This window comes from Porites lutea, chromosome 14 (assembly GCF_958299795.1).
Source record: "Porites lutea chromosome 14, jaPorLute2.1, whole genome shotgun sequence".
NCBI classification, from domain to species: Eukaryota; Metazoa; Cnidaria; class Anthozoa; order Scleractinia; family Poritidae; genus Porites; species Porites lutea.
In genome coordinates, this window is record NC_133214.1 from 6,882,236 (window position 1) to 6,907,094 (window position 24,859).

At 39.5% G+C, this 24,859-nt stretch overlaps 1 protein-coding gene across 1 annotated transcript; it reads left to right on the forward strand.

The window, feature by feature from the left end:
- The first annotated feature begins 977 nt into the window (after positions 1-977).
- Positions 978-14,384, forward strand: LOC140925047 (uncharacterized). Its single transcript, XM_073375005.1, has 4 exons — positions 978-2,183; positions 2,449-2,541; positions 3,528-3,626; positions 10,486-14,384. The coding sequence occupies exons 1-4, from the start codon at positions 1,220-1,222 to the stop codon at positions 14,382-14,384; spliced, it is 5,055 nt and encodes a 1,684-aa protein (XP_073231106.1). The 5' UTR covers positions 978-1,219.
- Positions 14,385-24,859: the final 10,475 nt, after the last annotated feature.

Consider the following 24,859-nt stretch of genomic DNA (forward strand, 5'->3'; position numbering starts at 1 on the left):
GCTACAACACATTGAAAGTAGCAATCAGGCCTTTGAATATGTTAATTCTTACTAAAACCACTTGGAAGTAAAAATTTCTCGGTACAGTTGTGGTAATATTATTATCATTTTTAAATCATCATTCTCTTTATGCTGAAAAGTGGCCGTTATGCCGGTATTACTTGATGCTCCAACTATAGCATTATGACCAAAATTATGCTGGCATAATTATTGTACCTAACAAGGCTTAGTGGTGGACTTAAGCATCCCATTTCATGGGGGTTAGGGGGGATGTGTGGAGTTCTCATACTTATTGGTGCTTCATGCTTCTCCAATCAAGATACGCCCTAACTGTACGGGCCCTTTGGCTTGTTTTAAGTATCTCTCCCATCCATTCATGGGAATGGAGTACAGTTGAACCCAGGGAGGGGGAGGGGGGTGGAGTTGTTATATTCCTTTCTTGTTGCTTCACACTTCTCCAATTAAGATAAGCTCTTGCTGTGCAGGCCCTTTGGCTTGTTTTAAATACCTTTCTTGTCCATGGGGGTAGACTACCATCCAATCCATTAAGGGGAGAGGGGTTGGGGGTGGAGTTGTAATGTTCATTCCATGGTGCTTCATGTTTCACCATTGCTTTCCAGGCCCGTTAGCTTGTTTTAGGTACATCTTTTGGAATGTAGAAAATGAACCACTAACTTGCTGAGCCCCACCCTTGGACCCAAGAAATTATTTGGGTAATTGATACAGGTACAGTCCTCAGTTCTCAGTGTGGAACTCAGTCTAAGCAGATGCAAAAAGGTGTTGTCAAGACACTCTTAGCAAAGTACCTCATCTCAGTCAAATTTACTTGAAAGGCAATAATTATTATCCTTGAGTTTTTTAACTTACATTGTGTAATTACAGTTTGTATGAATTTAGTAACACGTTGTTAAGTAAACCCTTTGGTAAATTAATGTCTCTCTTCTTTTAGGATTTGTCATCCTTTCCTAGCACGGCCTGTACGTCACAGGAAGACCATGAAAGCAATTCAGGATCCACTTCCTCCAGGAAATTAAGAGTTACTCTCTTAAGCAGTGAATGGAGATCAACAAAAGGAGGCTTGTCAACCATCAACCAAGAGCTGGCCATTCAGTTGGCAAAACACCCCAGAGTGGAGGTCAGTGTTTATCTTCCTCAGTGTAGTGAAGAGGATAAACGAGTTGCTGTAAGTCACAGTGTTACTCTCATTGAAGCAGAAGAAATGCCAGGTTTAGAACCCGATCTATGGTTGTCTTGTCTGCCAGAATACCATGTTGTGGACTGTGTGATAGGACATGGGGCTGTTCTTGGTCGGCAAGTGCAAATTCTGAAACGAATTCATCCTTGTAAGTGGATTCAGGTCATTCATACAGCTCCTGAAGAGCTTGGTATGTACAAGTCCTACGCAGATGCCATTTCAAGAGGCGAGAAAAAGCACCAGGCTGAGGTAAAACTATGTGAAAAAGCTGATCAAGTTGTAGCAGTTGGACCCAAGTTGGCTGAAGCTTTCTCAGGTTATCTCCGTGCCTGTGGAAAAGATCAAGATGTTCTTAATCTTACTCCAGGTATCTTCTCAGAATTTTCTGATGTAAAGCAAGCCACTGAAGAGAGAAAAACGTTTAGTGTTTTAGTGTTTGGACGTGGTGACAATGAAGACTTTCAGCTAAAAGGATATGACATCGCTGCTCGAGCTATTGCTGAGTTGAAAGACGAGCCACAGCCCTATAAGCTCTTGTTTGTTGGAGCTCCAAGTGGTGAAGAGGAGAAAGTAAAAGATTTGTTACTCCATCAAGGCATTGATCGTAGTCAATTAACTGTACGTTGTTTTAATGAAAGCAGAGAGCAGTTAGCCCGATTGTTTTGTGAAGTAGATCTTGCTATAATGCCATCACGAACTGAGGGATTCGGGCTGGCCGCCCTTGAGGCTTTATCAGCTGGTCTGCCTGTGCTGGTCAGTGGGAACTCTGGTCTTGGAGAAGCTTTGAAGAAAGTTCCTTTTGCTTTAAGTTGTGTGGTACAATCAGAAGATCCTAGAGACTGGGCCATTGCAATCAAAGCTGTCCGTGGGAAAGATCGAAAGTTAAGACTTAGAGAGGCGAAGGTTCTTCAAGGAGAGTATTCCGGGATATACAGCTGGCAGGATCACTGTAATAGACTTCTGGAACGAATGCTCGCCATTTGTCAAGGTAACAGGTTCACAATGTTATATAAATTGGTCTTCAGTTATAATCTGTACTACTTGCAGTAGGAAATGTAGGCTCACGCAATTACAATGACAATAGTAGTGAGAACCTCATCTCAACAAGATAAATTCTCCACCTCTTTTAATAACTCCACCAGAGAAGTCCACTTTCATGTAACAATATCAGAGAGTTGTAAACAAAATTGCGATACTTGAGGGTCAAAAGTAAAGAATTATTGCATTGCCACATTTGTATACTCTTTTTGAAGGTCCCACTGCAGATGAGCAGAATTTATCTAGGAAAGCTGCTGTGATCTGTCATGATGAAAAGCCCTCTCCTTCTGAAAAACGTCTTCATAAAGGTACACTTGAATCTTAGAAACATGAACAATAATATAATGTGTCCACAAGAGCAATTCATTGTTTTCTATTTAGGAAGGTCTGAGAGATGTACTTTAGTCTATTTGGGCTTAATGATTTTTCCTTGTGGGGATGTTCAGTAAACAAGAAATGGTCGGAGCATTGAACAGAACTCGTTTAAAACTGATGTACAAGGCCAAAACGTTGTCACACTGGTTACAAGCTAACAATGTTAGATGTCGAGAAATAATACCCGTTTCAGGTTTACGCTTTTTGTGCTAAATTGGATAATGGACCACATCATAAGGAAATTTGTTTTTTATCATAGAGACTTGGTCGTTTTGAACGACATCTACATGTAAATGCTGGCCATTGCCGCGGTGTAGAGGTGATAACTAAGAGTAGACCTCTTTAGCTTGTGTGTATTGTTTTCCCAATGCAGGTCATGTGTTAATACTCTAGAGAACTGTTTCTTTCAAATTACATCTTATTCTCGTGCATACATGTATCTACACATAAAAAGAGACAAAAGGACTTGGTCCTCTATTGGACTGGGCAAAAAAACAAGCTAAAGAGGGGTATTGATCAACCAATGGTAATCCGGATTTCAGAATCCGGGAAACTTTTGCTTGTCGATTTTGTTTCGTGGAATCCGGAATCCTTGGCCTTGGAATTTAACGATTGTAATCCTAAATCCATTACCTAGAATCTGGAATGCCCAGTGTGGACTCCAGAATCTAAGTCTGTCTTGTCCTGTGTTTTTTGTTTGATTAGTTCAATTCAACAGAGTTTTGCGGCGACTGGAAATAACAACGTTCAGGGCTAGAACGCTTGTCAGGCTTTTTTCAAGCTTCGTTAATAAAATGGCTATATTTATGTGGATAGTTGCAACAGTGATGGATACAAGGATTAAATATCAGTGTATATATCGTAAAGGTAAAAAGTAATGATGGGGAAAATACAAAAACAGTATTTAATTGGATTTTAGGCTCGACAAAGAAACGCCAGTCTTCAAAGAAAGGCAAAAGGCCGTTATCTTCAAGTAACATTCTAGCTCCGAAATACCCAAGGCTATTGAAAGATGAAGGTAAGGTTTGTTTTTGCTCAATTTCAGTTAAGGGTTAGTTGTTTCTTTTGTTGTATATTGTATACATACAACCGTCTTCGTGGAGAAGATGGTTTTCAGCCAGTGATACAGGCGGCTCGTAAAAAAATTCAAGTTCTCTCCGCATAAGAGTCGAACCTATGAGGTTCTGGTTACCAGTCCAGATGCTCTACTACTGAGCTACAGGAGACTTTTGGGAGCTAAGGCCACTAAACTAGGTTCATGTGACAAACGTTCTGTACATTGCTAGGACCGTATTTTGTAGGACTATTAACATACACTGCATCGGAAGTAACACAGAGTGGATGATTTTGTGTTCGTTGTTTGAGGCTTTATAATGCCTGCTCGCTCTGCTTCAGATTACTCACTGATGAGGCTTGAGTCGCTGTCACTCGTGCTTGGAGCAAATTGTACGCTTCACACGTTTGACTCGCTTTCCCAATTTCTAACAAGCTGAATAACACTCTCAAGCTTCAACCTAAAGAGTTAAGAATTTTTGATAGTGAAGAGTTTAGTTCCTAACCTGTTTTTTTTTTGCGTCACTAAGAGACTGTGAAGCGGAAAAATGTTTCCTTTTCGTTTATTTGCTTGTTTTCAGTAAAGCAATTTTTCATCTGAAGTTTATTATCTCTTTCAAGACTGAAAAACGAAACCTTTTTGAGATTTATTACGTTTACCTACATGTAAACACGTTAATGGAACACTAATAAGAGCCGAATCATTAAAGTGACAGAATTTTCAAAAGAAAGTATTTTTCATGTAAGTGTGGCAGCTGCTTGGAATTGATTTCACCCCAAAGTGACAAAGAACATAGTTTCATAGTTTCATAGAAACACAGGTATTTAATTGAATCAAAATATGAGTGTAAAAACAGTTCGAGCCCCAGCTCCAGGGCGCCAGTTGTCCGATACCTTATTCTCCTATATTTTCGCGGGACTTAAATTTCGCGAAAATTTTCTCGGCACATTTCGCGAGTCTTTAATTTCGCGATCGCGGAGAAAAATTGTGTTTGCAGGGAATTTAATTTCGCGAAATTCAGTGACGATTAAGTGACTTTATGCTTCATGTTCCTTTACATATTACGAAAGTTATTGATGTTGGCGGAGTCTCGCTTTGGGTGAGCTCTGTTTGCTGGGACACAAATAATCACAAACCCATTATGGGATATTTTGGCCACGGGAGTGGCCGTTTATTAAATTAAAGCATATAAAGCTGGGAAAACCAGATACATAAGAACATTATACCAGCAAAGGTGAGGGCACACCCGCTACTCCCTAGGGTAAAATAAAGCTAACGGGAGGGAAGGGAGGGAAAAATGTTTCTGACTGTCTTGTAATGCGAGGAAGGAGGCCTTGTGCCTCGCTTCTGTGACCTACATGACCCGTGACATAAATGACACTTTCGTGACAAATCACCCGGATGACAGGAAACCCTCCTTTGCTGGTAGCTGGAGAAATACAATAATGATCAGTCACATTAAGCATAAAACCATTTATTTCTTTTAGAAATAAATCTCATTTATGCTTCATGTTCCTTTACATATTACGAAAGTTATTGATGTTGGCGGAGTCTCGCTTTGGGTGAGCTCTGTTTGCTGGGACACAAATAATCACAAACCCATTATGGGATATTTTGGCCACGGGAGTGGCCGTTTATTAAATTAAAGCATATAAAGCTGGGAAAACCAGATACATAAGAACATTATACCAGCAAAGGTGAGGGCACACCCGCCACAGCCCAGAGCAAGGAACGAGTGAAAGGGCCGCCCCACCCGAGGCCAAAGCAAGACGACCGCCAACAGAAACTACTGGTACCTACAAATCAAAATGTACAATGGAAAAAGGTGTGCGCCGCCTGATACGAAAACCCGAAAAACCACATGGGAAAAATTGGGAACGTATCCCCCAACCAATGCAGTCACACAAAACCTCTGGGGGTTAAAGGTAAGAAAGATACCACATTAAAAATAAAAAGGGTCAATGTGCGAGAGCTGAGATGAATATACATGTATTATAATCATCCAACCGTGTACACCTTACAACAATAGCGTCAACTAGCGCCATAACGGCTCATGTGTGTCCATAGCAATAGGACATTGTATACATTCTTTGTCACTGTCACTCACAGCTTAGTTCCACCAGTTTAGGTCAGTGGAGGTTATGCACGTAAACATATAGAAATAGAATGGTAAGGCTGTTTACCAAGCCCTGCTTACTGAAATGGATCAGTGTAACCAACAGAAATGTACAAGTTTGAATGGCCCTTGCTCACACTGTCAGTGAATCTGATACAGATTAAAAAGTGTGAATCACTTAAGTTAACTAACAGTTTAAAAGTGAAAATGAATGAGATAACTGTATGGCCCTTGTTCACACAGCCATCATAAATTGCACTTATTCACTAAGCACTGGACACTAGATGGGAATAAAATGGCCTATATAAGCAAATGAGTTTTAAGTAACGTTTTCCTAAGTCTTGGATACAGAAGTGGATTGATGTAACCAACAGAAATGGGCTACTGTAGCTAGAATAAAGGAAATGGCTGCATAGCCTGTCAGCTCACACAGTCAACTTATAATATCGGCCTCACTAATGCCACATCGATACGAAGCTCAAACGTGTTTAAAAGCTGTAAAGTTAAACCAGGTTGAAATGATTAGAAGTGAAAATTAATCAGTAAGATGGCTGTATGGCCCCTGCTAACACAGTCACCAGGAATTTAAATGATAGCAATTTAGGCTGAATGATCATAGCTCAGTGACATAATGAAATGATTTAATTTAAAAAACTGTGATCTGGCTGTATAGCCCCTGCTCCCTTATCAAAAAGCTGAAATAGCTTGTTAATGTAACTGATTAAAATGAAATCGGTAAGATGGCTGTATGGCCCCTGCTCACAGAGTAAACATGAATTTAAATAATAACAATTTACTCTGAATTGTCATAGCTCAGTGACATAATGGACGGATTAAATTTGGAAATCTGTGATATGGCTGTATGGCCCCTGCTCACACAGTCATGCAAAATTATACTTATCAAAAGTCTGAAATAGCTAACTGATGTAGCTGATTACAATAAATCTGTGCGATGGCTGTATGGCCCCTTCTCACACAGTCACCCTGAATGATACTAATAAAAAGTCTGACGTAACTCACTGATGTAACTGATTCAAATGAAAATCTGTGAGATGGCTGTATGGCCCCTGCTCACACAGTCACCCTGAATGATACTAATAAAAAGTCTGACGTAACTCACTGATGTAACTGATTCAAATGAAAATCTGTGAGATGGCTGTATGGCCCCTGCTCACACAGTCACCCTGAATGATACTAATAAAAAAGTCTGACGTAACTCACTGATGTAACTGATTCAAATGAAAATCTGTGAGATGGCTGTATGGCCCCTGCTCACACAGTCACCCTGAATGATACTAATAAAAAGTCTGACGTAACTCACTGATGTAACTGATTCAAATGAAAATCTGTGAGATGGCTGTATGGCCCCTGCTCACACAGTCACCTTGAAACTATACTGTAAGCAGAAATCACCTAGGAAACTAACAGGTGAATTTAAAAGTGAAAAATTCAATATACTGTAAGATGGCCGAATGACCCTGACTCATGTGGTGAGAATTCTACATATTACAATGTCACTGCCCATATGTCCTGCACATAAGTATCAAATGACATACATGTCCTATACACTTGAGCTACATGTATACCCAATCACAATGCCCAGCAAGCCAAAGTTGCCTGAGGAAAGTTCTGCCCAAGTAGATGTACACGTAGGTGCCACGTGCCAAGGGATGCAGCAGCTGCTCTTGAGTAGCCCGACACTAGAGATGCAACTCCTGGAAAACTGATCAGCAGAATGTGTACAACTCTTTGGAACATTTCTTGCATACTATGTTGAACTGAATTGAGGAACCAAAGAGAATGCAGAGCTATTGACTTTCTTAAGAGAGATGCCAAGGGAAAGCTGAAGATGGTTGGATAAAGCTGGTTGGTACTCTGCTCAAGACTGGCTTCATTCAAAAGGCGTTCATGAAAGGGAGCTGCATGTGTATACCTTAGCACCTGCAGTAAAATGAAAAAACTATAAAAACAACTTCTTTAAAAAAGCCAGAATGTGCTACCATTAAAGAACAATGTGTAACCAATTAATAAATCAATCAGGATCTCCCAAACAAAACAAATAAACCGTAAATTCCTCAGAAACAACAAAGCTAAAAGCACTGATGTGACGTGGAGAGTAAAGCATAAAGCAACGTATAACAGTGTCTCATCACAATAAATGCAGGACTGTAATGTCCACACATATCAAAACAGGGGAGCCAACAAAACCGGAGATTAAAGTTAATGTAGCTGCATGTAAACCAAAATAACGGATTGCATGAATAAAGACTAAAAAATAGACAAAAAAGGCAAAAAATGTGAATAGAAATTCAAACCAAATAATATTGGCATCTGGTTACCCTAGACAAAAATACAACAACAGAACCACACACATATCACTGCAAACAAATCAAATAAGCAGTACAAACAAAGGAACAGGGGCCTAGAACAATGAGGACCAAAGCCTCAAACTGAGGAACCTAGCCTCAACATAAAATAATGAGGACGAAACCTCAATATAAAATATGAGGACAAAGCCTAAAAATAAAATATGAGGACAAAGCCTCAATATAATACGAGGCCAAAGCCTCAAAATAGAATATGAGGACAAAGCCTCAATGTAATAAATAAAAATAATGGACGAATCCACTATATAACACAATAAAAATGTGGCAGGGAAAGTCTGTCAGACATTAAGTCGACGCAAAAAACTCCCCTATAAATGCCAAAATAATAAATAATGTAATACGAGGCCAAAGCCTCAAAATAAAATATGAGGACGAAGCCTCAATATAAAAAACAAGGACAAAGCCTTGATACAACATGAGGACAAAACCTCAACAAAATGAGGTCAACGCCTCAAATACAAGTGGAGGAACAAAGCCTCACACTGAAAAAACGGCCCAGAAGTAAGCACTGGCAGACAGAATGTCGCCGACAGCGACTAAAGGAAAACAACAGAACACAACGATACACAATGCAACAGGATAAAAACACAATATGCAGACAAAACTGACATATGAACAGCAAACGATAAACCTGATATGCTGATACAGTACACTGTACCTCTGAGGTAACTTTGTTAGAATGGTTGCAAGTGTTAGCCTGTAGGGTTTAATAACGCATCGTTTTGTTTGGCTTTGTTTTGTTGTTGCTGTTGCTGTTGTTTTTTTTTTTGTATTTTTATAATACTGTAATATATTAATTATACATATAAGCTGCGTCCAAAGGTCAAAAATGCTCAAATTGCATAAAGGTAAACTCAAAATAATTATAAATAAATAAAGTGTCTTTCCAAATCACAAAACAAGATCATAAACAAAGAGACCCAGCTCCAGGCAACTGAAGATCGGGCGAGTGTTACTGATTTCAAATATAGCGCCAGTTGGCACCAGCGATACAAGTAGCTGAAGAACACGAGGCACAACCGGTCTGAGGGACAACGAAACTGTGCTACGCACACCGAACGGACTAGCATACACGCCAGTGTAACTGAAAACATAAAAAATTAATGGTCGATCGGATGTAAAATTCGATGTTACCAATAATCAATGGCATTTCATTAGCATAAACGACCGCAACGTGTATGAATTCCCGCAATCAACAAGACGATCATGTGCACGAACATGACTGTGGACATCAATACAGCACCGAGAGTAAGCGGTGAGCCATCGGGCAATAATCTAGTACTTATCTCAAAGAAGAGGTGATGCTCGGTAGGTAAGACCCAAGAAGAGCGAAAGAGACTGATAAATCGCAAGCATCCTGCATCTAAATCCGGTCGCCATCAAAAATGTTTCTGACTGTCTTGTAATGCGAGGAAGGAGGCCTTGTGCCTCGCTTCTGTGACCTACATGACCCGTGACATAAATGACACTTTCGTGACAAATCACCCGGATGACAGGAAACCCTCCTTTGCTGGTAGCTGGAGAAATACAATAATGATCAGTCACATTAAGCATAAAACCATTTATTTCTTTTAGAAATAAATCTCATTTATTTTTTCTTTTTTACAAAAATTTTACGTTAATCAACAATTGAAACAAAACCAATACGATACACCAAGGAACAGGGCAATAATGGAAAGATACAAGACACTCGTAACTACACACTACAAGGAGCCGGGACAGGATGGTCAATTTGACGACTGTACAAAGGATGTATTGGAGGAACTGTGTGAAGATGATTACTCAGTGCCGAAGAAGAACTTGAGGCGAATCTTGACACTGATTAACATCTAAAGTTGATAGATGATAGCTCCTTGTACTAACACCTTGTGTTAAAAATTGTTTAGGACCCTTGAAAACACAAATACATTATTTTTCTATGTCCATTAAATTTCGCGAGATCAAAGTTCGTGGTCGTTATTTTTCGCGGATCTTTAAGTTCGCGAATTTTTTAAAATCGTGAAAATCGCGAATTTAAGAACCCGCGAAAATTAAGGAGAATAAGGTAGTTACTATTCCTTATTCAACGTTGTCTTGTGAAGCCTATTTGTGCATACACGTAGCAAGAAACATGAAGAAAGAGAAAATGTTAAGGGACGACGGTAAAGATTTCAAAGAAGTATTATTTATTCTAAATTATTTACTCAAAAGTACGCTGACAATAAAGAGAAATTTCAGGCATTCTACTGATCAAAATAATGAGAGGACACGTTTTACAAATTGACATGTTGTTTAATAGTGTGAAATCCTGACCATTATTTTCCGGTTTTCTTGTTTCCAGCAGGATGGTTCATCTCAGTTGTTGTGAAGTTTCTCAAAGCTGAATACCAAAGGCGCTCTCATTTAAGACCACTTTTCTGGGATAGTACTTTTGAGTTGCTACTGGATGACATCTACACAAGACTTAAAATCGTCTCAAGGCGAAAAGCAGACTTCCGGGTAGAGGATAACGAGGTGAATGTGTTCGACATCTTCACAGCTCTTGACAAAGGTAAGGATGTTATGACGCTAGTAGAGGGAAGTCCAGGAATCGGTAAAACTACGTTTTGCCTTAAACTTGCGTATGACTGGGCACATGGAAAAATCCCAGCGGAGTGTTCTTTTCCCAAATTCGAGCTGATGTTGCTTTTGAAATGTCGAGATATACATAAAGGTATAATGGAAACCATCAGTGAACAACTGTTGCCAGAAGATACCGAGGAGAAGACCAAAGAGAGGCTGTTTGACTTCATTAAGGACATTCATAACCAGGAGAAAACTTTAATCGTTTTGGACGGTTTGGATGAGCTTCCCCAAGAATCGGAACAATTTGTAGATAAACTGCTTCAAAGAAGAATTTTGTCATTTTGTTATGTATTGGCTACCTCCCGACAAGAGAGGGGAATTGATGTACGACGAAAATATTGCTTCGATATCCTTTTGGAGATTAAAGGATTCACAGAAAGTGATGCTTTTGAGTATATCAGAAAACATTTTAAAAATGTTGATCCTTTGCATTCACCAAAGGGAGAAAGTCTGATTAAGGAAATTCAAGAAAACACTCTGTTACATGCCCTGCGAAATAATCCGCTTAATTTACTTCTTCTTTGTGTTATTTATGAGGACTATGAGGGGAATTTGCCATCTTCCCGTTCTGAACTTTACCAAGTTATTGTACTGTGCCTTTTAAAAAGACATTGCGCTAAACACAATCTGGAGGCTCCTCAAGACAATAACGCTTTAGAGAAGCAATTTGAAGAAAGTATTCTTGCACTTGGAGAACTAGCTTGGATGTGTCTGCTGAGTGATCGCTATTGCTTTCGCGAAAGTGAATTAGTCGAGCTTGAAAGAAGATACAAAGGATTGGTTTCCCGTTACGTAGGCCTCGTTTACAAGGAGGAAAGTTTGAGGAAGATAAAGCCTCAACATGAGTATTACTTTCTTCACAAGACATTCCAAGAGTACCTGGCTGCTGCCTTTATTGCTCACAAGTTGCGAGGAAACGAGTTAAGGTTGTTTGAGCATCTAAGGTTTCATGAACTGGTGAAAAAGTATCGGGAAGTGTTTCTTTTTGTTTCTGGTATACTTGGGAGAGATGCAAGCATTCTATTCACCCAGATTGGCGAGGAGCTAAAAAACCGCGGAGAATGGGACTGGGTCACCTGCAAACAGTGTGAAGAAGTGACGACGGATAACCAAGAGGAGGAAGATGAGTTTTACGACATTTACAGCGAGGACCAAGGCAGGGAAGCAGCAACATTCCTTACGAAAAGCTTGAGCGAAAGTGGACACGCTGAAAAAATGGCAGAGACTCTTTTTTCCAACATACCCTTTCCTCCGCATGTTAAGATTAAGCTTGGTAGTGACGATTTTAGCAATGTGTATCACGTTTTAGAGGCCTGCAAAACCTTTTCAAACCTACAGAAGCCAGTTCGGCTTTCTGTTTATTATTCACCTGTCCTCGCCTCCGGCTATGGGAACGTTGCAGAGTGCATACAATCCTGCTCGCAGCTTCAGACTTTTACCATTTTCACCCCAGCAGTGACATTAGATCTAACGAAAGCCCTATTCAACGGCTTATCTGGAAACACGACTTTATCAGAGTTCACTCTACAAGTGAGGGACAGTATCCTTTATGACGCAGCGGTTGCTATTGGTGAATTGTTAGCTGGCCGCAAAGCTTTGAGAAAAGTAACGTTTCAACTTGACAGAGTGTGGGGGGAGACTTGGGTGAGTGCTATTGAACCTGCTTTGTCTGCGGACACTCTTTTGAAGTCTGTGGACCTCAACGTTCATGGGTCATTGTGTGATACTTCGGTCCGTAGTTTAGGAAAGCTTCTATCAAATAAAGCTTTGGCTTCATTTTCCCTTAATATCTCTGGAGATGTGCAAGAATTTGTAACTGCTATTATTAGCAGAGGAATTGTGCAACAAACCGCCCTAAAGTCATTGGCTTTCAGTGTTGACGGCAACCTTAGTCTCTCTGGTGTAAATGCTCTTCAAAACAGTCTTCTAGAAAATCGTTCTTTAAGTGATTTAGTACTGACTCTCCGTGGAGAGATTCCTGAAAACTGGCAATCTGTTGTGGAAAATCTTCGGTCGGTAAAGAAGCGATCAGTTAACTGTACTTTTCATCCAGACCCTGGCAGCAGTGTTACATGTGATCAAGTGGCGCATTTTAGTCCTGCTGTGGTCGAGAGAGGAGTAGAAACAAAACAGCACTCTACTGTAGTTATTTGGGGAGAGCTGAAGTGTGGTGGAGCAGAACATTTATGTGAGGTCTTGTTGCATGTCCCCCTGACAAGCCTGACTTTGAAAGTACATGGAAAATTAACTGATAGTGTTGCTGATATTATTAAAAGATATTTCGGACGACAAAATACACTGTCCTCCCTAACAATCGAAATTTGGGGAGAGTTGGCCCCAGCAACAGGAAGTTTACTTCAGGAACTATCACGTAATTATGAAACCGTTCAAGTGAAAGTGCATGGCCTCACTGGTGTTCCTAATGAAATGTGCAATACTCTTGATGTCTCTATTAACAATCCTGCGTCACTGACACCATTGTTCTCTGAAGTTAAGAATACCAGAATGGAGAAGATCAGTCTTAAAATAATTGACGACGATAAAGTATTTGGTGACTGGCCACGTCTGCTAGGTGATGCTTTGGCAGAAAGCACATTACTAACCACGCTGGATCTTACAGTGAGTAACTACACAATGAATCCAGGAATAGGGAGAGACCTCGGCGATAGTTTGCTGCGAAGTTCTTCATTAACAGTTTTAAGTCTTACAATAAACAACTACAGTAACATGGCAAGAGGCTGGGAATGCATGCTGATCAACAGCTTGGCTAAAATGGCGTCATTAACAACACTTAGTCTCTCAATTGACGATCGTGGCGAGGTGAGGAAAGTTGAAGAAGATTTGATGGCACTGAAGTCCTTGTCTACACTTTCCGTCGTAATCAACGGTAGTAATTTAACTTACTTTTGGGGTAAATTTCTGAGAAAATGTTTGGAAGAATGCAATTCACTACAAAAACTCTGCCTTACAAGCAACAACTATGAGGCGGAACAGGAAAATGACCCCTACGATGCCACCCTCGATCCCTTATTAAAAAAGCATGTGACTTGGGTACAAGGTGTCTGTTTTGGACTGGTAAGTACCACATCATTAACGGAACTAAATATGACGATTAACAACATTACCTGTACTGATTCTGCCTTGGAAGGGGTATTTATTATGGGACTCGCAGGAAACAAATCAGTAACGTCTCTCACTGTTACAGTCAGTGATTACGAATACTTGAGCTGTAAAAAGTGGGTACGCGCGCTGAAAAATTGTTTGCTATGCAACAACTCGTTAACTACAGTCACTCTGACGGTAAATGACTACAGTGAAGGTGAACGGCATGATGGGAGGCCTTTTCCATCTTTGGAACGGTCTTTTATCAAAGACAACACATTATTAACTGAACTTAATCTGACAGTCAACATCCGCAGTGAAGTAAGTGAAGATTGGTTACCACGTTTTTGTGACTTTTTAATGGCGAAAAACTCCTCCCTGAGAACAGTGAGATTGCAAGTCAACAACCGTTGCGCTACTAGCAAAAGTCGTATATATGACTTAAGCAAACTTCGGTTAAAATATCGATCATTATCCACATTTGAACTCTCTGTAACTTTCTATGGAGAGTAAAATAAGTTTCAAAAGTGTCATGACATTGACGGGGCTTGGCATGGATAATAGACTTTTGTTAGAGTAATAAATAAGGACAAGATAAAAGTGTGGTTTGAAAAGAAAAAGATCTTTGTTTAAATAGAATTCGAACGCTGCCGTTTTTGTCTCTCCATGCTGTATTCCCGGCCTAGACAAAAAAACTTTGTCTCCCACCACAAGTAAGTCTAAAGATGCATAGTGCTATCTACCGGATAAATTAATATCTAGTGGATAACTATTAGGGAAACCAACTGCTTTATCAAACGCACTGAGACTTGTACCATATAACACTATCCGGGTCATCTCCAGTGTAATATAATTTATTCGTTTTCTTTATTTTAGGGACTATTGTCAGGGTTAGGTTCATTGTTGTTTTCCTTTCTTTGTTCTACGTCAACTGTGAGTAATAAATTATATTACACCGGAGATGAGCCCACTATCCACCATCTCAACAGGTTTTTAAAGGGGTATTTTTCACTTTAATTTCCTCTTAAATAGGAACCATATAATTTTGTGCTTCGTAACCACGTTGTTTCGTCACTCCCTGACGCAAGAACAGGTCACTTGTTAATGTGTTGTCTTCTTAGGCAAGAAACTTTACTCCACATCAATTTTGTTTCTTTAACCGGGAGTGTAACTGGGTGCATTCTCACTGTATTGATATTACGAAGAAAGTTTATTCTGAAAAGACCACTGGTCTATATAAATCAAAGATTATCTCCCTTGAGCTGACTTTCTTTAAGTGATATCGCGAAGAAAAGTTTCATTGACGCTGTATTGTAACACTATACTACGAGGGAGTGAATACTTTAAAGCTAGCGTTCTCATTTGTAGTGTTCTTTTCACTTTAAGCCACAGCTTAACGTCCATAACGCAATTATTTGTAGTATACTCTTATTTTGGTAGTCAAGTGAAAATTGTGGTTCAGTATAATTTCGATGATATAACACAGCGTTTACACATAAGACCGTTGTTTTTAATCTTCAGCTGAGTTTGACAGCTTGTCTTGATTCCTGTAATTACACTAGAAGTTCATTTAACACCATTTCTGTATATAGCAATACAATTCGTATAGGTAATTTAGTGTTAAGCAACCCTTGGAATATAATTTGTTGACTACGAGCATTATTTCACCCAAAAGAGAATTGAGTGAGTAAAACGCGCGAGTGCACGCCCAGATTGCGTAATAGCGGAAAAGATAATGTGGTGGTGACCTGTACGTCATCTGGTCCAGAGTAATCAAGATTAATACAACATGAGGTACTAGTAGTTTTAGAGTTTGATAAATATTGTAACTTATGATTGTGACTTGTACGCCATCTGGTCCAGTGAGACCAAGATTAATACAACATGAGTTACTAGTAGTTTTAGAGTTTGATAAATATTGTAACTGATGATTGTGACTTGTACGTCATCTGGTCCAGTGTGACCAAGGTTAATACAACACGAGTTACCAGTAGTTTTAGAGTTTGATAAATATTGTAACTGGTTATTGTGACTTGCACGTCATCTGGTCCAGTGAGGCCAAGGTTAATACAACATGAGTTACTAGTAGTTTTAGAGTTTGATAAATATTGTAACTGATGATTGTGACTTGTACACCATCTGGTCCAGTGAGACCAAGATTAATACAACATGAGTTACTAGTAGTTTTAGAGTTTGATAAATATTGTAACTGGTTATTGTGACTTGCACGTCATCTGGTCCAGTGAGGCCAAGGTTAATACAACATGAGTTACTAGTAGTTTTAGAGTTTGATAAATATTGTAACTGATTATTGTGACTTGTACACCATCTGGTCCAGTGAGACCAAGATTAATACAACATGAGTTACTAGTAGTTTTAGAGTTTGATAAATATTGTAACTGATGATTGTGACTTGTACGCCATCTGGTCCAGTGAGACCAAGATTAATACAACATGAGTTACTAGCAGTTTTAGAGTTTGATAAATATTATAACTGGTTATTGTGACTTGCACGTCATCTGGTCCAGTGAGGCCAAGGTTAATACAACATGAGTTACTAGTAGTTTTAGAGTTTGATAAATATTATAACTGGTTATTGTGACTTGCACGTCATCTGGTCCAGTGTGACCAAGATTAATACAACATGAGTTACTAGTAGTTTTAGAGTTTGATAAATATTATAACTGGTTATTGTGACTTGTACATCATCTGGTCCGGTGTGACCAAGGTTAATACAACATGAGTTACTAGTAGTTTTAGAGTTTTATAAATATTATAACTGGTTATTGTGACTTGCACGTCATCTGGTCCAGTGAGGCCAAGGTTAATACAACATGAGTTACTAGGAGTTTTAGAGTTTGATAAATATTGTAACTGATGATTGTGACTTGTGCACTATCTGGTCCACTGTGACCAAGGTTAATACAACATGAGTTACTAGTAATTTATGAGACAGTTTGTTAAATATTGTAACTGATCATTGGACTTGTACGCCATCTGGTCCAGTGAGGCCAAGGTAAATACCTTATGAGTTACTAGCAGTTTTAGAGTTTGATAAATATATATATGCTTGTCACCGGCTGGGAGGTCCGTATTGGGAGAAACTGTGCTGCCTCGGGCGGTGCTCAGACCGAGGGCACAGTTTCTCCCAATACGGACCGACCTAGGCCGGTGAATAACATTTTTATCTTTTCCTTTTGAGATTTAAAAGTTTCAGAAAAATTTTACTTCAGCCTCCAACCTATGTGTGTTGAAGAAGGGCGCGTTCGTGTTGATGTTAATTCAAAGCGCGCGATCGATTGCAAACCAAAACAAAACATTACAACATGATTTTAAATTTTTAATATATAGATTTAGCCAAGGCTAAAAACGAAAGGTCCATTTTTAGACTTTTAATTACTTAAAACGAATAAGGTTCACCCTATCCAGAAATTAATACTGAATTTTAAAAAAAATTATAAATCAAATTCGATCACAGTAACAGGGAAAAGAATTCTTACTCATACGTGTGCATCATTGTTCCCCCCCTCTTTCACCACACCTCTTTCAGAAGTTTATTGTGTGTGAAATTTATTGTTTTCTGGTTGTCATTCACGAAACTCTTTGGCTGCGCCCACACGGTTCACGGTTTATGTTTATAGGTCAATCTTTCCGTCTCAAGGAGATTCTACCCAAATGTTAAATTAGGCCGATTTTTGTGTTAGAACATGTTTTCTTTCCAAAATCGGACCGACAAATCGTGTAACAACATGTACCCTTTAGATTATGCATCACAATATCTGCTACCCAGTAACCTTTACTATAAGTTAGACTTTTTGTTTCCGAAAAGACCCAAGAAGGTTGATGAACTTATTTAACATTTCCCCTTACGAACAACCATAATTTCGTAGTCTACACAAACTGCCCTTTGCGTGTTGTGTGTTTTAAATGCGGCTAAATGTGCGCTAGACGTAAACTGCAGCAAAGTCACAAGTCTGTCATTAAAATATTAGACATGTCTTATACGTTCTTTCTTTTTGGCGAGAATTAACAATGAATACAGGCGCAAATCACACGCCATGCTTAAACCATTTTCAAACATTTCGTTCACGCTTCATTCAGACACGGTCCAGCTGACAGTCCGCGAAAGGAAAAAAAGCTGCGTTCAACCTTGCAAAATTATGACTGACAATCAAAACATGAATAAAACTTCAATGGAAGATGTACAACAACAACATTTTTATCGGACAGCAAGTCTGAGAGTGACTGAAATGTTTCCGTAAACCTTTACTTTTTTGTTCTGTTTGTTTGTTAGTTCGTTTGTTTTAGCCGGCTTTTGGAGTTTAAAATAGATGAACGAGTCTCGAAGCAGGATTTTCGCTAATTATCGTTATTTTTTTACCGGCAACCACTACAATCGGGTATTCTCTAAAACCTTTCTCTTTCCATTTGCAACCAGAAAATTGATTTAAGCTCGTGTGAGGCCAATGAAATCGTCAGTCTCTGTCTCAAATCTTTTCAAATCTTTAATACTGCATGTTATGGCATTAAATAATTACGTCTGACTTTACAAAACCAAAACGAGGCAAAAACTGTACTCAGGCTAACCTTGTATGTAGCTCCTGAAAGCGATAAAGTAAGGTAAAAAAAACTTTTTCTATACTCTGCTATAAAATCCAGAATGCTCAACAGTGGCAGATCCAGACCTTCAGATAGGGGGTGGGGGGGGGGGGGGACGGGGGGGCGTGCTCAACTTTCACTTTCGTTGAAATCCCGTTGCGAAGCTTTCCTCAAGCCAAACTAAATAGGCAGGTACAAAAGTCGGACCGGATCAACTCGGACCGCCAGTCCGGGTCGGATCGACTCCGACCAACTCCGATCGAATAAGAAAAAATAGAATAAAATAAAATTGGACTCGTATCAATAAAAAAAATTAAATTAGCAAAACTGAAAGTTTAACCAATTTGGAAGGTAAAAAGGCCCGATCATCCTTTTTTTCTCCGTGGCTTTCAGCCGCCATTTTGTTTTACTTGATTTTATGGAAAGTTATTTTTTTTAGCTACTATCAAGAGAAAATGTATTATCTTACAGCTGCATTTAAGTTTATTTACCAATAAACAGGATAATTCTCTCTGTTTATTTGTTTGATTTAATTCGTTTTAAAGTTAAGTTGGTTCTCAAAAGTGACTTGAGCATGGTTTTTTAATTTGACGATAAATAAATAAATTCAAGTTCAACTCAGCGTTAGGTAACTCGTCAAAACTACTTTTAATTACTGCCTTGGGATCCAGTTTTTTGGGCGGTGGGGGCAAGGAAGTGACCTTGACCCTGGGCCTCTGAGGATAGTACTATGTCTGAGCAGCAGAGGAGAGGTGTGAAGGAAAGGTAGGGACACAGGGGTGGGCCTGGACAAGAGACCATGTATCTCGGCAGCCAAGTTGGTGGTGGGGCATCTTCCTATTATGGGGGATGGGGAGGGGGAGTAATGGAAACCAAGGGTCTTAACAGAGGGATGGGGCATTGTAGGAAGTCAACTTAATCAATTCTGGTGGGTCCTGAGAATGCACTATAGTTTTAACTAGTTTCCTAATGGTTCGACAGTAAAGAAACTCCCTTTTACGAGTTCATAACTTGTGGCAAAAAGCAATATTACCTACTGTAAAAAAAAAAAAGCTCGCGAAGCCCTGTTAAAAGCACACAGTCATTATTTACAGGTGAAGGGGGAAAGGGAGGATAGAACGAGAACCACTTGCTACTCTTGTAAGACAGTTGTAGGTAACGTAATTGTTAATCGGGAGACTCGGATTCCAACACAGTTGGATCATCAATCCAGGACAAGGAATGACATCCTGCTGGGTGTGCACAAAAAAATATTTGCTTCACCTCAGATGCCCTCAGCCATGAGTCAGCGATGCTGAGAGTTTGCACCTGCGACACCTGCCCGTTCTTAATCGCGGTAATGGACTGGAACTAGCTTGCAATAGAGGCTCAGGCATCTTATTACCTTGCATTAGCCTTGGCTGCAAGTTACAATCATGGACGAAAGTCTTGGGACAGTTGTACAGTTCAAACGCTTTTTAACACACGCTAAATTTATATCCGCGCAATACTTGCACTGCACGTCTCCACCCCACTGACAGTGCTGAAACCGTCAAGGCACAATTTCTTTGATCTTTCAACATTGTATTAAGTGGGGAAGGGGTAGGGGTTATGGATTTTAAAAATGACAGCACTGCTTTTTAGAACAGTACTTATGATACACATAGAACTGCTGTTATGCTCTTACTGTCTCAAGGGGTTTTGTCCAGGATTGTAGACTCCGCTTTTCGCAAACAGCATTCCCCATTTGCACACCTCTTGTAATACACCTTGTTTGCACCCTCCAAATTTTTTAATTTCTCCTGAGTGTTGTAGTCGTCCTAAGAGAAATTGAAGACAATGCATATACAGAATGTTTGGGGGGCAAACAAGGTGTATTACGGGAGATGTGCAAATGGCGAATGGAATCCAGTCCCGTTTGTGAGGTCTAGCTGCTATTGTGGGTGTGAAAGAGAAGGGAGTGATAACAAAAGGGACAGGAAGGTGTTCTGCTTTATCATTTGCCACTGGAGTAAAAAAAAAAAAAAACTCAAGTGGCATTTAGAACATGACAACTTCATTTTTTTATCACCTTTGCTACACCCATGTCTGAAAAAATAATGATAAATCCTCTCCTGTGTCAGTAGGGCTAAAACTTTGTCTCTTGTTTTCTGTCATCAGTACTCACAAGGCTTTGTTCTTGGCCCTGTACTGTTTACCGTTACTCTATGCGCAGAACGATTCGTTTCTTCGAGATCTATTCATATCATCTTACCACCCACGTTCGAAAATAAACACGTAATAAAGCCTCGTTTATATTAGTAAAACTTAACCAGAAAAGTAATAGAGGAATAAAGCATTATTCGCGGACACCAAATCCTGACTACTGCGCAAGTTTTTATTGTCCATCAAAAGACCTTGTAACCTTTTTCTTATAACGACCTCTTTGTTCTGTCCGTTTTTTTTCTAACTTTTAACGTTATAAGGACTGCCTATTGCTAGGCCTTTCCCGATTGTGCCCGACAACTTTTGGCGTTTGGAGCAACTTTTTGCGGTTCTAGCAACCTCGAGCAAATTATTAACCTCGTTCCCATGGTGGTAGGAGAGAACCCTGGGAACGAGGTTGGCAAATGTTGCCTTTCTAAGCAACATTGGAGCAAAATATAGGTTTAAAGCACATATCAAGCACGAAAAAAGTCAACGATTTCATACAAAACCTTAATTTTTTAAAATTTTATTTTTATTTTTGTTTTTTTAATTTTCGTTTTTAAAATTTTTTCTTCTTGACCGATGTTAGTAATTATTGTGAAGAACAAAAAATAAAGCTTTTAATCAACGTTTATATAACAATAATAACAATTTAGGTGGCAACTTTTGAAATTTAGGTAGCAACTTTTTGGATTTTTGGCAATTTTTTAGCAACTTTTTGGCATTCCAGTGTGAAACTTTCCAGTATTTTACAAGCACAATAGGGAAAGGCCAACCTATTACCCCGGAGCTACCCTGTCCCAGGCGTTTAGATAGAGGAGCGCGGAGTTCAGATGGTGGGGAGCGAGTTAAATCCTACGCAGGGAAAACGAGGGGGGAAACCTCCGCTAGTCACCCACGTCTGCGTAGCAAGCGCTTCCGGGAGTATTTTCGCGCGGTTTTTTACTCTCGTTCCTCGTTCTTTGTTCCGAAACCGCACGGAAACACTTGCTTCGGCGGTTAAGTCACCCCCATTTTTTTCTCCTCGTAAATTTTTTTCCCGCGCTCTTCAATCTGAAAGCCTGGAACATCAGGCTACCCTGGAACCTTCATCTCTTGGCTCGTGGCTCTGTAGTATCCTACCTCTGCCAGGAGCCTATATAGTGATGAGCTCCTGCCTCTGCTTGCTCGTTTGTTTGTTTTTACTGGCTTTTGTCACATTTTACGTTTAGGGTTTTTTTGTTTTTCCTATACGTATCACATTGGAATGCAAACAAATTGTTCCATTTTCCTCGCGTCAAAGTCCTCTGTCCGCTCTTTTACATTTACAACTTTAGTATCATTTCACGTGACACATCATGTGACAGTGTTAGACCAATAAAAGCATTCCTGCATGTGAACCGAGACGGAAGTTCCTTCCTTTGCAAAGATCCGTTCAATTTCTTTGGTAAATTTTCAAACTTCTAACTGTTCTTATCAGTGTTGCAGTCATGGGCTGATTCAATGTTTTCACCAAGCGTTTAATTATGTAGCTGTAACGAGATTGAAGTAAAGATGGTCTCCACGTGGCTGTATTTTCGTTGCAGAATTCCTGAAGTTTAGGTAAGCTTATCGAATTTAATATATCTTTGAATTCACGAGGCCTCTCTGTAGTTTTTCAGTTTTTACGTTTGAGAAGAGAAAAAGCACCTTGTCAGTTTGCCAAAAGGCAAGCGATGATCTTTCTGCAGTCGAGTAGACGCAGACAGATCGCGTGACTCCAAAGAACATGAGAGAAGAGAAATTGATTTTGCAAATTGCAGTAAACACTCTAAAATCGAGATTGCTCCGAATCTCGCAATTTAAGAAAAAGTTTTCTTATTATACGAGAAAAATTTAAAACAAATCATAGGATAAGAACTCTTTTTTCTGTTATTTAAACAGGCAGTTTGAATTTACGAGAACAAAATCTTATTCTATAATTTCTTTTAAATTTTTTTTCTTAAAGTATGAAATCTCGAATTCAGAGTGAAACCCAGCCACACGCTTGCCTCACATTATCCCAGGATAGGGGTACTCCGGATTTCAAGTGACGGGGATGATCGAAGGATTTTGGGGGGGTTTGAAATTTTCAATTCCGGGAAATTTGGCAAGTAGTTTTTTGGGTGGCTTGGTTTAAGTAGGGACTTTTCTGGGTATTCAAAACAAACTGAAGATTCTTGGTTGTGCCGGTGTATCCCGCTGCAAACACAAAAATTCAAATCCTAATTTATTTTCGTGCTTTATCATTTACTGCTTTCTGTAAAATTTGAATTACTTTAAGGCTTGAAAATTCGGGATGGGATTTTTTGAGGTCGATTTTTGATCCAGGGATATTTGGAGGCGGGGGGGGGGTACGGTTAGGGGGTTACGGTTAGGGATTTTTTTGAGTTTTGATTTTTGCCATCATTTGGTCATCCCTGTCACTTGAAATCTGTAGTACCCTGGGCATGTTATACGGCTTCTAAGTTTTTGTGGGCAGCTTGTTTATTACGGCCATTTTGATTTGTCCATGTGAAATGGCCACACATTAATTGGGAGAGATTTAGACTCACAGTACCTTTCAAAAGTAAGTTGACAATCTGTTGTGAGTCTTAATTCTCAACTCGATTTGCGATTCTCGAGAACAAGCTATCGAGAATCGAGTCGAGGACCGAGTCTCTCAGGACAGAAAACAAAAGATGCACCCACCACTGATTTCTCAATAATTTTACAAAGACCTACAGCTGTAACACAACATTGCATGGTTATACATGTATTCGCGCAAGCGACTGTATGCTTGAAACTAGAGCAATTCAAGTTATAAAGTGAATGTTTCTCAAGAACATCTGTATCAAGGTTCATTTCCTCAAGTAAAGTTTCAAATGCCTGCTCCAAATGTAAACAAACAGTGCACATGTATACTCATGTGCAAGCAACAGCATTTTTATCTTGTAAAGTCAAACGATTCTAGGCTTATCCGGCCCCTTGGCTTGATAAAGATTACCTCGAACATACATGTCCATCCGTAACATGACTAATCTTTTGCTCTGAAATTGTGTTTGTGATCCTGAAAACTTTCGAGAAACAGTGGTTTTAATTCTGCTAGGAGATTTAGCGTTTTCCCTAAAGTTTGAGGCCTGTGAGATAACAATTACCTTGTTAGCCTGGGACCAGGCTCTGCCTTGTGGAAAAAAGGAGAAAAAATCAGCGTTGGTGAAAAAAAAATCAGCGTGCAAAGCAAGCTGAGAAGTAGTCTGGGGAGGAGAAAGGGTGGTGCATGGAGCCTGGAGACATGTCTTTGATGCCGCCGATCAACCCTCCAGCAATTAACTTGTCTTTGAAATGTTAAGACGTCAAGTTCTCATCACCGATGTCAGCGTGAGCTTATTATGTTCTTGGAGCACAAGGCTTAGCTGTTCGCAAAATGCATTCTTTGCCTATATCCACTGACTTTGGGGTTTTATCACCCTTTTGGTAGGAGCGTGATTACAATACTGTACCTTTTGAACGTCAGTTTATAAGTCAGTTGCTTTGTAGATGTGACCGTAGTTTATTACAGAATAGTGTAAGAAAAGCTCCATATTTTGAATGCTTCTTTTTCTTTTTGCAACAAATCACAGGTATATTTTTTGCTCTTCTTGGAGCCGAGGGATAAGTGAAAAGCCTCGCAAAGAAATTTGTATTGCTTGCTCGAAATCCGTGTTTTAAAAATCTTTTCCCGAATTGTAGGAACGTGATATTGAAAGAGGGTGATACTGTCAACAGTACCACAAATCTGTCAACATGAAGACACTGGACCAATCAGAACATGATACCAGAATCTGGTATCATGGAACGGCTGCTTTAAAGGCATGTCTCCAGGCTCTGCCACCCTTTCCCCCTCGCCAGGCAACTGCTCGGCTCACTTCACTCTCCACTATTTTTCCTATTTGACCCCATTTGTTGCCTTTTCTCCCATTGCAAAGCCTTGTCCCAGGCTAATCTCTTGTAAAATTTGCTTGTTTCTTCCCTGATGGAACATAGTACACATGAACTTTTTTGTTGCCTAGCACATGACTGCAACTACTGTGATGAAAATTATGAGACAATAATTTCAAAAGTGGATTGTATAGACTTTGTCATGGATTTCAACACCATCTTGACAAGTAGGCAAACGTGTGAGAAATTGCAGTGTTTGTATAAGAATCTAATGTCGAATAATTTCCGAAAATTGCTCTTCTGAAAAAATGTGATTTGTAAACTAA